Source organism: Littorina saxatilis, linkage group LG5 (genome assembly GCF_037325665.1).
Source record: "Littorina saxatilis isolate snail1 linkage group LG5, US_GU_Lsax_2.0, whole genome shotgun sequence".
Classification (NCBI taxonomy): domain Eukaryota; kingdom Metazoa; phylum Mollusca; class Gastropoda; order Littorinimorpha; family Littorinidae; genus Littorina; species Littorina saxatilis.
In genome coordinates this window covers 54163171-54177000 of record NC_090249.1, presented here as the reverse complement: position 1 = coordinate 54177000, position 13830 = coordinate 54163171, and the positions used below count along the sequence as shown (strand labels likewise).

Below are 13830 nucleotides of genomic sequence, written 5' to 3'. Positions count from 1 at the left end.
ATACACCACGACCCTCGTCTCGATTCCCCCTCTACGTTAAAACATTTAGTCAAAACTTGACTAAATGTAAAAAGAGAAGATAGTCAGTTTTAAGTGAATACACTTAGCAAAGTAGGCTAACAGGACGTCCGCGTGAAAACTTCTTCCAGCCTTGGGAATTGATACTACCTACTTGAATCTTTTATTTCGGCGATAAGACTCAATATTGCTATTTCATATGTTACGTGGATTTCCATTGGTCAATTGGGCAAAACTGAGCTCATTGTAAAAGTGATATTGACGACATTTTCGCCAACCACCAACCCAGGCGGGTTATCCAGATCCAGATCCAGAGGTCTTGCGGCGCTGACTAACGGATGAATGGTTCGTGTCAGGTGCCTGTCAGCACATGCCTTCTTCGCTACAATGCACTCCCCCGAACGACGCAACCGGCGACCTTGACCCTCGTGCATTGCTGCCTGAGCCAAAAACCGGCGTCTACCTCACTGTTATCTGTTGGTTGGTTTTTGTCGTTGCTAACCACTTGGAGACGATTACTCTCTTGGGATCTTTTTGAGTTAGACTTGAAATTGATTCAGTGTAGCTGCTGGATTGATTATTAGCGGGCCACCGGCGGAAGCAGACGACTGTTTATTTTCAGCGGTGTAAGCGACGTCTGGGTAGCTAGCATTCCTGACTTCGGCAGCCATGGGAGTTGATGTCGAAACCATACAACCGGGTGATGGCTCCAACTTTCCCCAGAAAGGACAGACTGTGACCGTCCACTACACAGGTAAGATGGTCTTTTTGATGTTTAAGTAACCGCTTCTTGAGGCAAAGGCGTTTACACTAACAGACAGCGTGCTACACGGAGAGCATGTGCTCAGTCAGTGCGCTCGTGCATGACGATGCTTTGTTTCCTTGTCGCTAATGTGTGTGCTTTACTTAGGCCTATTACTTCCACTAATTTGGTTTCAGCCAGTGTCATTTAAACGGGTCGTATCAATAGGTGCTTGAGTGTGTCAAAGTAGGTGTGCTTTTTACTGACATTTTACCTGTTGCTGTAGTTTTTCTACAGCCTCAGGTTGACCTAAATCGGTGAATCACTGAATCAGTGAATGACTCGGCACTCAAGTTGACGCAAGGGAATGCATGCATACATATGTGATTGTAACTGTGTTTTATTTATAATACTGTGTTTGCGTATGTAACTTGTAAGAACTAAATGTGCTATTTGCTTAGATTTTTGTTTTAGTACATTTACGAAAGAAGACGACAGTGTATTGTAAGCCTACTAAAGTGTGTGTGCCTGCTGCTTGCTGCTTGTTTGTTGTGAGAATAGTTCTCATCAGCATTGCTCTCTCTGTCCCCATATTGTGTGTGTCGTTGTAGCAGGAAAGTTTGGCAAATACTGAATTAGCTTGTAAGTTTGTAGATTCCAAACATGGTTTTCAACAATATAATTCCACGTGAGAATAGCAATATTAACGCTGTTGTGTTTTCAGCGTAGCATTAGGGTCTGATATTTTGACTCGAACAAGTATATTGTGACTCATCTTCGACTCATCAGAATTTTTACTTGTCTCATCAAAATATCAGACCCTAAAGTAGTGTTTCCATATATTGCGACGCGGCGGCGGCACGGTTGGCCTAGTGGTAAGGCGTCCGCCCCGTGATCGGGAGGTCGTGGGTTTGAACCCCGGCCGGGTCATACCTAAGACTTTAAAATTGGCAATCTATTGGCTGCTCCGCCTGGCGTCTGGCATTATGGGGTTAGTGCTAGGACTGGTTGGTCCGGTGTCAGAATAATGTGACTGGGTGAGACATGAAGCCTGTGTTGCGACTTCTGTCTTGTGTGTGGCACACGTTATATGTCATAGCAGCACCGCCCTGATATGGCCCTTCGTGGTCGGCTGGGCGTTAAGCAAACAAACAAACGATGGTTGCCGCAAGGTGGCGGCAGCGACAAAACCGATCGCAACAGTAGTAACAAAGACCGGGTGTTTCCATTTCGCTCCAGGGAGCGAACAAAATTGCTGCCGCGTGATATTCGCGTTCAAAGTGGGCGTTGTCTAAGTCTTTCCAAACATTCGAGGACCCCCCACAACCAGGTTTATAGTCTATTTTGACTGTTTTTCGTCAGATACATGTATTCCCTAAGCTGCACATGGTCCAGTAAAAAAATCGTCAAAGACACCGTGTTCGTTCAGCTTTTTGAGCATTTTGTTGAAACAAAAGAGGATTTTTTCTTACATTTCTCGTCTTTTCAATGTTCTAACCAATATATATAACTTTATGAGTAGTTTCAAATATAGTTTCTCTTAATTACGGTATGATTGTGAGTTTCTGACCGATTTATAAGAAGTCAATCCAGAAAGAAGAAAAATTCGCCTGCCGCGCCGCTTTTAATGGAAACACTCACGGCGAAATTTGCTAACTGCATCGCGTGTTCATCGTGTCGCCGCCGCGTCGCGATATGGAAACATAGCTTAAGGCTACGCTGAAAATACTAAAGCTCATCTGTCAACAGTTCTGTTGTCTATCTTGAAACAGTGTAAACAGTGCTACAGTAGAACTCCCCCTTAGCGACCCCCCTGTTTACGACCACCCCCTTTTTACGACCGATTTTTCTACCATGGATGCATTCTACTATATAATGAACCCCCAGTGAACGACTCACCCCAAAACGCGACTTACGACCGAGCTTTTGGGGATGAATTACGACTTTCGCGCATTTGTAGTCGAGCAGACGAAAACAATACATATGGCGGCTCTTGCTCCTCGAACTATCGCGAGACGAAAAAAAAACTAAATCTCGCGCACGATAGAATCCGCGGCGACTTCCTTAGGAGTCGGGAAGACGCAAATCCTGTGTATCGTCAAGGATAATGATTCAAAACGCGACTTACGACGGAGCTTTTTGGGATGATTTACGACTTTTGCGCATATTTCGAGCAGACGAAAACACAACATGGCGGCTCTCGCTCCTCCAACTATCGCGAGAAGAAATAAAAACGAAATCTCGCGCGCGCGAGATCCTGATACATCCGGTTTTTTTCTGCACACTATCTTGTCACGACGACTGTCTTGTTGACAAACGAAGATTCGCGAAAGAAAAAGAAAAGCTCCGACTCTTGAGAAGAGAGCTAATAAAGTAATCGCTAATCGAGCGAAGTGGCAATCCGCGGCGACTTCCTTGGGAGTCAGGAATTCGAAAATCCTGTGTGTCGTCAAGGATACTGACTCGGTGTTATCTAGATGGTGAGAAGGATAGCGAAGCGAAAGTACGCTAAGAAAGGAGACTGTACGAAGACCTCAACGATCGTGGTCAAGTTTACTGTTTAGTGATGTAAGGCGTTGAATCATTCATATGAGCGGAAAGATGATTCTGGAGAAAAGTCGTTATGTTTTCTATCGAGTTAGGACATTCGGATTATACTGGTTGCGCCACAATGTCAAATGTGCTTCACTCAGCGGGGAGCGAGCATTACGCCATGAGTAAATTTTCTTTGAAATTTGAGTTCAAGTTGTTCTGCTGTAAATTGTTTGGGTGTGTGTGTGTGTGTGTTATGTCTGCCCGTCTGTGCGCTGGTGTATGCACGTACATCATGCTTATCCATATGCACAACAAATGGGAACACAAATAGGATAACGGACACAACTTTCAAGACTGAACTGCCCAACAGTTGCCGCCTCTGTGAAAAAAATTATACCTCCCAAACTCCCCAATAAAGACCCCTCCTTTTTACGACCGATTTTTCTGGACATTTTCAAGTGGGAGGTTTTACTGTAGTGTAATAATACACTCATGGTACACAGCATGCTATTTTAGAACTGCATGTATTGTTTATTTTCGTTTTGAATTGTGTAAGGGTTACTCATTCTTCTTGCTTGCGCCATCGAGTTCACTGCCACAGGTCTAGCCAGGCATTTAGTTTTACATAGGATAACAGCAACCTTCAGTTTAGACACCTATATTGATTGAACACTGGATTTCCCTTTTGACTTTGAGCAATGTGATGTCAGAGTATGACAAAGTAAAACTCATATTTAAAATAGGTGGCTGGCTGAGACTACAAGACTAGGTATACACGAGTGCATGTTCATGCGTAACAAATAAAAGGAATTCTAATTAAAATGGATTGATATATAAATGTTATTATATTTACCGTATTTGACGGATTACAAGACGCACCGTTTTATAAGCCGCACCCCCGACTTTTAACCAAAAAATTGGGACGAGCCACGTATAGGCCGCGTCATTATATTAGCCGCCGTCGAAAAAAATATAATCAGATCGTGTCAATCAATCAAAACAACCAGGCAAACGAAAGTACGGTATTTGGCGAAATCGGCTCCGAGAATAAACAAGTGAAACAAAGAAGAAAAGCTTCCTCCGAAAACGGCGTATGGCTGCCTAAATGGCGGGGTAAAAAACGGTCAAACACGTAAAATTCCACTCGTGCAAGAAACACGAGTGTACGTGGGAGTTTCAGCCCACGAACGCAGAAGAAGAAGAAGAAAAGTGAAAAAGTTTGAAGAAAAATATCACACACACAATTTGTAACCAATACACACATGTAGTCCCGCCCAGAATAAGCTTTTTTGGGATGATTTACGACTTTTGCGCACATTTCGAGCAGACGAAAACACAACATGGCGGCTCTCGCTCCTCCAACTATAGCGAGACACAAAAAAACGAAATCTCGCGTGTGCGAGATCCTGATACATCCGGTGTTTCTGAGTAGAGAGCTAATAAAGTACCGGTAATCGCTAATCGAGCGAAATGAAAATCCGCGGCGACTTCCATTAGGTGAATGCTATTCAAGTTTAGGTAACGTTTTAGCCGCATCTTTTTATAAGCCGCAATGCGATTTTTAAAAAAAAAAAGTCACGGCTTGTAGTCTGTCAAATACGGTATGTGTTTTTGACCAAAATACAAATTATGCTTGTATACAAATTACAATACCAAGATTCTACACCTGGGCTGCTTTCTGTCCATAGTCATGATACTCATTCAGTCATTGATAGTGGGCATTTTTTTTGCTCAATTAATTATCTTCATGAGTCTGTAGATTTGTGGTCTAAACATTTCAGAGTTGAAGGAATGAATCTGTTATATATTAAAAAGCAGCAACTCAGTTCTGTTTTATGCACAGACTTTCTTTGCTGATTGTTGCCATGCCTACTTTCAGGTACCCTGAAGAACGGAAAGAAGTTTGACTCGTCCCGCGACAGAAACAAGCCGTTCCAGTTCAAGTTGGGCGTCGGGGAGGTCATTCGGGGATGGGACGAGGGCGTCTCCAAGATGAGCAAGGGTCAGAGGGCAAAGTTGACAATCTCCTCCGACTTCGGCTATGGTGCTCAAGGAGCAGGCGGAGTTATTCCCCCCAATGCTGATCTCATCTTTGACGTGGAGCTCATCGACTACAAGTGATCTACCCTTGACCAAGTTTTCTTAAAAAAAAGAAGTTCTTTTTGATTGGTGTAAGTGACCTTGACTGCATATTCAGGACTATTTTTTTTTTTTTTTAAGTTTCCTGTCGTGTTTCATCTGTGCTTCAGTTTAAAAGTCCTGCATTTAGTTAGGTGTAGTTGTCAAAACAGTCATGGTATTGAGTCTTGTGTTTGAGCGACCGGAGAGCGGCCAAAACGGTGACACTGACATAATAGTACGTGTTGTGCGACTAACATGTACTGATACAGCATGTTGACTGAAAGTGAAAAGCATTATAGAATGATAATCATGAAGCCAAGCTAGAAGTATTGGTTTACCATTCTACTGTCTCGTGTGGCTTATTGGGTTGAAACTGGGTAATATACCATAATATACCACCCTGACACACTATTGATGTTAGTGTTACTATTCTGAATTGATCAGTGTCTTGTAGTTGTACTAATTCTTAAAAGGTGCATTAACCCCGGCATGGTTTCACTTACAGGGGCGAGGTATATTATATAGCTTACAAACAAGTACATTTTAGTATGGGTAAACTCATGATACAGTTTTATCACGCTCATTATGTAATGTACATTTGCCACATTCTGCTTTTGCAGAACTTTTTCTCGGACAACTTTTCCTCTTCCTACTCCTATGTTAGATGTAGATGGTGATTATGTATGAGTTAAATCTCGTGGGTATCTATTAGCATTAGTTTAAAAATATGCATGGGGATCAAATCAGGTTAGGCCAACAAAAAAAAAAGGTCTGTTTACGGTAACATAGGGTGAAAGAATAGGGTCGGTAGGTCGGCTTTTTTTTCTTTCTTTCTCCCCTCTCTATGATGTTTCACAGTTCATTTCTTCTCATCAATCCCTGTTTTTGCCTGTTGAAAAACGTTAATGATACTAAAACTCGCTGGATAGGTACTGATAATTTTCACCCCATCCTTTTCATGACAACATTTATCAAGCTTTACAGCTAGCGGGTGGCGAACACCACTGCGTGCATCCATTTTGAAAGGAAGTAACACGAGTGACGACCCTTTACTCCTAACAGTACTTTGAGCTTACCTCCCTTCTGTCGTCTGCTGTTTGAGCGCAAACAGCTCTATTTTGGATGCGTTTTTTGTTTTTTTTCAGACGATCCAAAAAAAAGATTAGGGTCGGGCCTAAAAACTAGGGTCGGTCGGGTTACCGTAAACAGACATTTTTTTTTTTTTTGGCCTTAAAGAAAAATCTCTCATTGTTCTGCATGAGCTTCTGCTGCATTCTAGTAACAGAGTAATAGGTGACTGTATACTTTATGTACCCCCTGATTCCTTTGCTTTTTGTTTTCTATTCTTTCGCATCTGATGCCAAAGTGAATGAATCCTTTTGAATTTCAGTTCCCTTACCCCCCCTCCCCCTCCCCACCCTCTAGTGCTGATTGTGTTTTATTGCAGTCGCTATACATATTCATGAATTAATTTTGTTCCTTGGTTACAATAACCTTGATCACATTTCTTTTTCCTTTATTCAGTTTAAGTGACTTGCTTGCCATAATCATGTTAAAAGTAATGGCTGCATGCTCACTGCAGCTCGCAGTCGGCTGGACGTTAAGCAACAAATAAACAAACAAATGCTCACTGCAGCTAGGTACAATTAACAATCAAAAGCCCACCACCAGCATAGGGATTGACAGAGCAAATTTTGTATTGGTCTGATTTCTTTAAGCTGTTTTAGTGTTACTGTAGGTAGTGATTGCCATATATGTGTGAATGATAACATCAAGGAGTATTTTAGTGATTGATAATTCAAAAGCATTCATCAGTTTTGGAATCTGACAAACAATATTGTTAGTGAAAACACTGCAGTGAGATGGTTAAGCACATCAGCCATAAGAACTGAACTCATTTGACTAAGTTGATAGAGCAAAAATCATTTGAAGTTTTGTTAATATTAACGAAGAGCCATTTTCGTGGGTATCAAACAGCATTGAAGTGTGTACACTTCATGTGATCAAATGCTCAACCTGACACAATGTTTATGGTAAAATCATATCATATTTCTATTCTCATGCGTTACAGTATGTGTATCTATTATTCTTTAGAATTATTGCGCTGCCAGCTGAAGTTCTATATTTCCTATTTGATGGGTAGTTTTGTCAATAGGGTGCAGACAATGCAATTTAGACAGAAAAAAAGATAATAATAAATTCAGCTTTTGTAGAAAAGTGAATTTTGTGTGTGCAGAGTTCTTTGTAATCTTGTTGCGTCTGTTTTTCTGTACTTTGTGTGTGTTAATGTTCTTTCTCTCACATTTCTTATTCTCTCTCTCTCTCTCTCTCTCTCTCTCTCTCTCTATCTCTCTATCTCTCTATCTCTCTCTCTCTTTGTTTATGATATATACATGTATGTTTGTGTGTGTGTGCTTGCCTGCCCCCCCCCCCCCCCCCCCCTTAAAAAAAAATGCAGCTCTGGATGTGTGTTATTTTGTGTTGACAATGTCTGACTTGATTGATTAGTGATGCAGAGGCAAAATGACAATAAGTACACTTTATAAACACACACACACACATTTTCACAGGCTAATAACACATTACAACAGCAAACAAAAACAACTTTTTTGAATAATAAAATGTGACCCCCGAAAAGTAAAATATAACACTGTGTAATCACATGAGTGCACAAAACCACACATGCAAGCATGAACATCACGTCCGATTACATTTGTCACACATGCACAATTCATATGCGTTGAAAGGAGAATTAAAATATCAAATTATGATTGAATTTGTACAAAGAGTTTTGTTGTTGTTGGAAGTATGGTACAGTGGTACCAGCAATGTCAGACCACATGTGGACACTGGCAGAATGTGTTCTTTCATTACAGGTAGCCTTTTATGACGGGTATATTTTAGTCAAGGTAATAGAGAAGGGGATTTGAGAAGGTGTCCTCTCTTTAGAGAGGCTTCTGATGTACAATGACCCCCCCCCCCCCCCCCCACCCCCAGCAATCCGAGAAAATCAGGTGTTAAAAAGGAGACTTCAATGGAGGTAAATTTAAGAGGTTATGAACAGAACATCTGTTTTAAGACCTGGGTCCGTGGCAGTATTTTGAAATGGCACCAAGAGCAGCATATAACAGGGAAAAGAGTTTCTTATCAGTTGAATCTTCCCACGCATATACACATACACACGCATCAGTTGAGTCAGTACGTGTCAATAGAACTTGTAACAGCAGGATCACAGGAGTTAGTAAATACCTGGACTAATTCAATGCTGACGATGGATGCATTGCTCCACTTCATCACGCACGCAGTTGAACAAACGCACACACACACACACACACACTCGTTGAGTCCCTCAGCTATATCTCGATAAAACCGGTAACAGCAGGTACAGAGCAGTCGCAGTCTGTAAAACTGCCGGACCTACTCATTGTGAATGACAGATGCATTACTCCACTTCAACACATAGATGACTAATAATTAGAAAATTAAACTAGACTTACGCTAGGAAGTTGAAGTTTAATTGAAATTATTAAGAGTCTATTGACAGGAACGGAGGAGTTACGTCCCTCCCTTGTCAGTAGATTTATAATGATTCAATAAACTGACACTCCCTATAAGTCGTCAGTCTAGTGACCACACACAGCTCTTAACATTGACTTCTTGCTCATGCGCGCTCCGTTCCTGTCAATAGACTATTAATAATTTCAATTAAACTTCAACTTCCTAGCGTAAGACTAGTTTAATTTTCTAATTATATACATTCCTCCCATTCGACTCTACTGAACTCCCTACCCCCCCCCCCCCCCCCCCCCCCCCCGCCCACGCACATCTTGAGTCACTACGCTACTGTCGATATTACTGTATTGTAACAGCGGGCACAGTGTAGTTTTTAGGCCTCCTCCTTTTCACTTCGATTTTTTAATCCTCCAACATGCACACATTGACATTAAACTGATTAATGCATACTGACACGCAGACAAACGCGCGCGCGTGCACACCTGTGTCTATTGACACGTGCGTGCACACTCACACATACTGACTCAGAGTCAGCTGAACTTTGTGACAACAGGCGCAGCATGACCAACTGTTTTGATTCATGCTCTACACTAAGCGATACTGTTGTTGCTCTCTATGTGAACTGATGGTTGTGTTTTCTTTACGATTGCAATCGCCTGTGACTCAGTCTTCGGGACGTTTGCTCACTCTGTGTTGCAACACCGACATTTAAAAAAAAAAAGAAGGAACATTTCAAAAAACGAAACCACAGGCACCAGTAAAAAGTTTACTTTTTAGGAATTGTAATGGCCGAATGTGTCCAGCTGCTTTACGGAAAATGTTGATATATATCTATTATAAACAGAAAGGAGAGTAAACAGAGAAGAAAGCAGGGACAAGTGAGACAAAACTGAAATAGAAGAGGAATTTAAGCTGCTTGCAGGAAAAACAAATGTCGGCCCGGGAATGAACATTACTAAAACCCGAGCATGTTGCACATCGTTTGGCTAACAATAAAAAAAAAACGGTGTGTCTTTTTGCATCTATTTTATTTAAAGGCAGTTCTGTATGTTCGAAAGAAAAAACACACAAACAAACAAGTTTCTTAACATCAAAACCACAATAGATCAAATCATTTCAGCTAAACTAATGTAATGAATTGTACATTGCTTTCCAGAACACGGCTACAAAAAGAAAAACAGTTCAAAACAACAACAACAACAAATATTGAGCGCCTGTGCCCGGTGTCTTTTAGTTTTAGCGCCACGACAGTGTGAGCTGGCTTCCTGTTTGCAAGTGATTAGGTCTAGGTCTGCAACTTGGCACCGCACTGAGCTAAAAGGCCAAAAAAATAAATAGGTCTGTTTACGGTAACATAGGCCAAAAAAATAGGGTCGGTAGGTCGGGATTTTTTTTTTTTTTTTTTTCCAAAAAACCATATTTTTACGTTATTTTCCAAAAAAAAGTCTAGGGTCGCGCGAAAAAAATAGGGTCGGTCGGGTTACCGTAAACAGACCTATTTTTTTTTTGGCCTAAGTATGACACATGTGGCACAGTGAAAACGCGGAACTAGTCTGCATGGTGCAATGCCGTCTAAGTTCAGCTGGCTGGCTGGCCTGACTCGATTTCAACTGAACTGAGTCATTGTTTTGCCTGCGTGTTGTCCTATAAATACGAGCGAGCAAAACTTAGACACTGGAGTTTTTTGTCCTGCTTGCCTGGTGTAGCTGCAAATGCCGATGAGCTGGATACACTTTTATGCTGCAAATTATTTTCCAGTGTTTCTCTCTCTCTCTCTGTGTCTTTCTGTCTCTCTCTCTCTTTCTCTCTCTCTCTCTCTCTCTCTCTCCCTTCTCTCTCTCTCTCTTCTCTCTCTCTCCTCTCTCTCTCTCTCTCTCTCTCTCTCCTCTCTCTCTCTCTCTCTCTCCCCTTTCTCTCTCTCCTCTCTCTCCTCTCTCTCTATCCTCTCTCTCCCTCTCTCTCTCTCTCTCTCTCCCTCTCTCTCTCTCTCTCTCTCTCTCTCTCTCCCTCCCTCTCTCTCTCTCTCTCTCTCTCTCTCTCTCTCTCTCTCTCTCTCTCTCTCTCTCTCTCTCTCTCTCTCTCTCTCTCTGTGTATTTTTTTTCCGTATTTATTATGTTGATAGGCCCATAACTTCGTGTTAATGCTTCTCCACGCCGCATCTTCTCCACGCCGCATCAGTCTTGACTGTTGGTCCGACTATTCAGTTTTTATCTATTTTTTGTCTATTATTCATTTCATTCTGTAAATGTGCAAACTGTTGACACTTTCATGCATTTATTGCGTAAAATAAACACTAATAATATTTGAAAAAACAAACAATAAAAAAATACACACACAAAAGCACACACCTGAGTCAGCTTTTGTTCGTTTTGCAACACTACATCACGTGAACACTGACTCGACCAGTATTGTATGACTGCAACATCGATGCCTTAGAGCAAGAACGGTTTAGCGGCGAAGCGTCCATTTTGAAAAATTCCGCCCTGGCTCAGTTCAAAAGTTTAAACAAGCAGAACAATTCAAGGATTAAACCCAAACACACGAAACACTCAGAATACAAGCATTTTGGTGTAAACGTTATGTCAACAAATTATGGTTTTGATACATTAAAAAGAAAGAGAGAATTACTCCATTTTATGTGATAATCTCTTCTTGCCTGAATTTTCTTTCCACACTGCAGGAAATGTTTGAGGAAAACAAGATTATGTTGTGGTAGGCTAGTCTTGCCTGTGGAAATGCATGCTACAGTCCATCACATTTTGTGGAACAAGGTTGTATGAATCAATTAGACTATGTGTGCAGGCAAGAAATAGTTCATTGAAAAGGTAAAACAAGGACAAAAACAAGATTATGTTTTGGTAGGCTAGTCTTGCCTGTGGAAATGCATGCTACAGTCCATCACATTTTGTGGAACAAGGTTGTATGAATCAATTAGACTATATACCGTCACTATGTGTGCAGGCAAGAAATAGTTCTTCTTCTTCGTTCATGGGCTAAGACTCCCACGTTCACTCATGTTTTTAGCACGAGTGGATTTTTTTACGTGTATGACCGTTTTTACCCCGCCATTCAGGCAGCCATACGCCGATTTCGGGGGAAAGAAATACTTCATTGAAAAGATAAAACAAGGACAAAAACAGTGTGCGATTATGTTAGTATGCCAGAGGAAATATGCACTCACAGAAGTTAACTGCAAAACAAAAATGTTGCACTGGGCAGATTTTTGCACACATTTTGACAAAACAGGCTTAATAATGATAACGCTTGTTAATGCATTATGGAAGAGAAAAAATAAATTCAACATGCAATAACAAACAACCACAAATTACAAAATACATGTATGGAAATATTTCACATACCTTGTGTGCTGTTTGTGGCCCCTGCTGTTACTGACTCACATAAGTCCCATAAATGCAACAGTCTCACTTTACACAGCCGTTCCAAGGAAATATCAGTTTAGTTTCTTTTCAGTCCGTGTTTTTTTTTTAAATAGATGTATGAGTACAATAAACAAAAATCGTCACTGAAATCATTGTTCCCCAGAAGTGTTTAGCACAGTATCCACCACAAGAGTTTCAGCACAAAAAGTCATGAATCTCCACATTGTTCTTCACATAATTTATGTTTCAGCACTAAATTCTCCACGAGTTTTAGTCCATTGTTCTACACAAGAAGCGTCTCAGCATACATCCATCAACAATCCGCCATCTACTCGTCATCTACTAGATAGGTAGCTGTTTCGTCTGTAGTTGCTGTGTCAGTCACTGCATCGGTAGGTGTTGGGTCTGTAGTTGCTGTGTCACTGTCAGTCACTGGATCGGTAGGTGTTGAGTCTGTAGTTGCTGTGTCAGTCACTGGATCAGCAGTTACCGGTGGTACGTCAGCAACCACTCTTTCATCAGTCATTTGGTCAGGAACCATTTCATCATTAGCCGCTCCGTCATCAGCCACGCAGCTATCAACTTTATCAGTTCCATTCAATTCCGTATCTGCAAAACAAGTGGAAACGCTCTGAATTCACATTCAAGTGATGATAGGGTGCTGTTGTTCGCCAAAGATTAAAAGACCTATAGCGCCGTTATTCTCTCTCTCTCTGTCTCTCTGTCTCTCTCTCACACACACACACACACACACACACACACACACACACACACACACACTGGGGGTGGTCAACTTTGTCTATTGATTACTTTTAGCTTGCCCTGCCAATGAAGAAGGGAAAAATCATATGGGAAAGAGAGCTCGGGCTCAGAGGTCATCTTTTGAATTGGAATTATGTACACACACACATATATATACACAAAAGAAATAAAAAGGCAAACAAACATGTAAAAACAATATTAATCCAATATTTCAAGCGACTAGTCTTTTTCAAGGTACGACAGCACCTTATATAATATATATATATATATAGATAGAGAGAGAGAGAGAGATAGAGAGAGAGAGAGAGAGAGAGAGAGAGAGAGAGAGAGAGGGGGGGGGGAGGGAAGGGGGGAAAGAGAGAGGGGAGAGAAGTACTTGCTATATTATCAAAGTCAGATATTAATAGCATAATTCACTTATGCTTGTAATGATCACACTCTTACCAAAGTCCATTGGGATGTTCATCCAGAAATCATCATCGCCTTCTGACCACATTGTCACTGCTAGCCGTGCTTACAGTCTGTGAAAGACAAAATATTTTTTATTATTATTTTATTCGATTGGCACCTTTTCATTTTAAAATAAAAATACACAAACAATGAACAACAAAATCAAGAATATAATAACGTTACAATCTTTGTCGCTTTGTCTTTTACTTACAAGTTCAAATTGCTTTATTTTATTTTACTGAATCGCAAAAAGTTATGAAGTGAATGGTTAAACAAGAAGAAACAAGACGGTCAAGCCGTTCTAAAAT

General features: G+C 41.0%; 1 protein-coding gene and 1 long non-coding RNA gene across 2 annotated transcripts in view; one reads left to right on the top strand and one right to left on the bottom strand.

Annotated features, from left to right (window-relative positions):
* The first annotated feature begins 431 nt into the window (after positions 1–431).
* LOC138967442 (peptidyl-prolyl cis-trans isomerase FKBP1A-like) lies at positions 432–7638 on the top strand. Its single transcript, XM_070339993.1, has 2 exons — positions 432–772; positions 5175–7638. The coding sequence occupies exons 1-2, from the start codon at positions 688–690 to the stop codon at positions 5414–5416; spliced, it is 327 nt and encodes a 108-aa protein (XP_070196094.1). The 5' UTR covers positions 432–687; the 3' UTR covers positions 5417–7638.
* A 3750-nt stretch (positions 7639–11388) lies between these two features.
* The window catches only part of LOC138967443 (uncharacterized), a 3470-nt gene continuing 1028 nt past the window's right edge, over positions 11389–13830 (bottom strand). The window contains exons 2-3 of the long non-coding RNA XR_011455954.1: positions 13517–13593; positions 11389–12919 (exon numbers count right to left, since the gene is read on the bottom strand). This is a non-coding gene — a long non-coding RNA (uncharacterized lncRNA). The remainder of the gene's footprint in view (positions 12920–13516; positions 13594–13830) is intronic.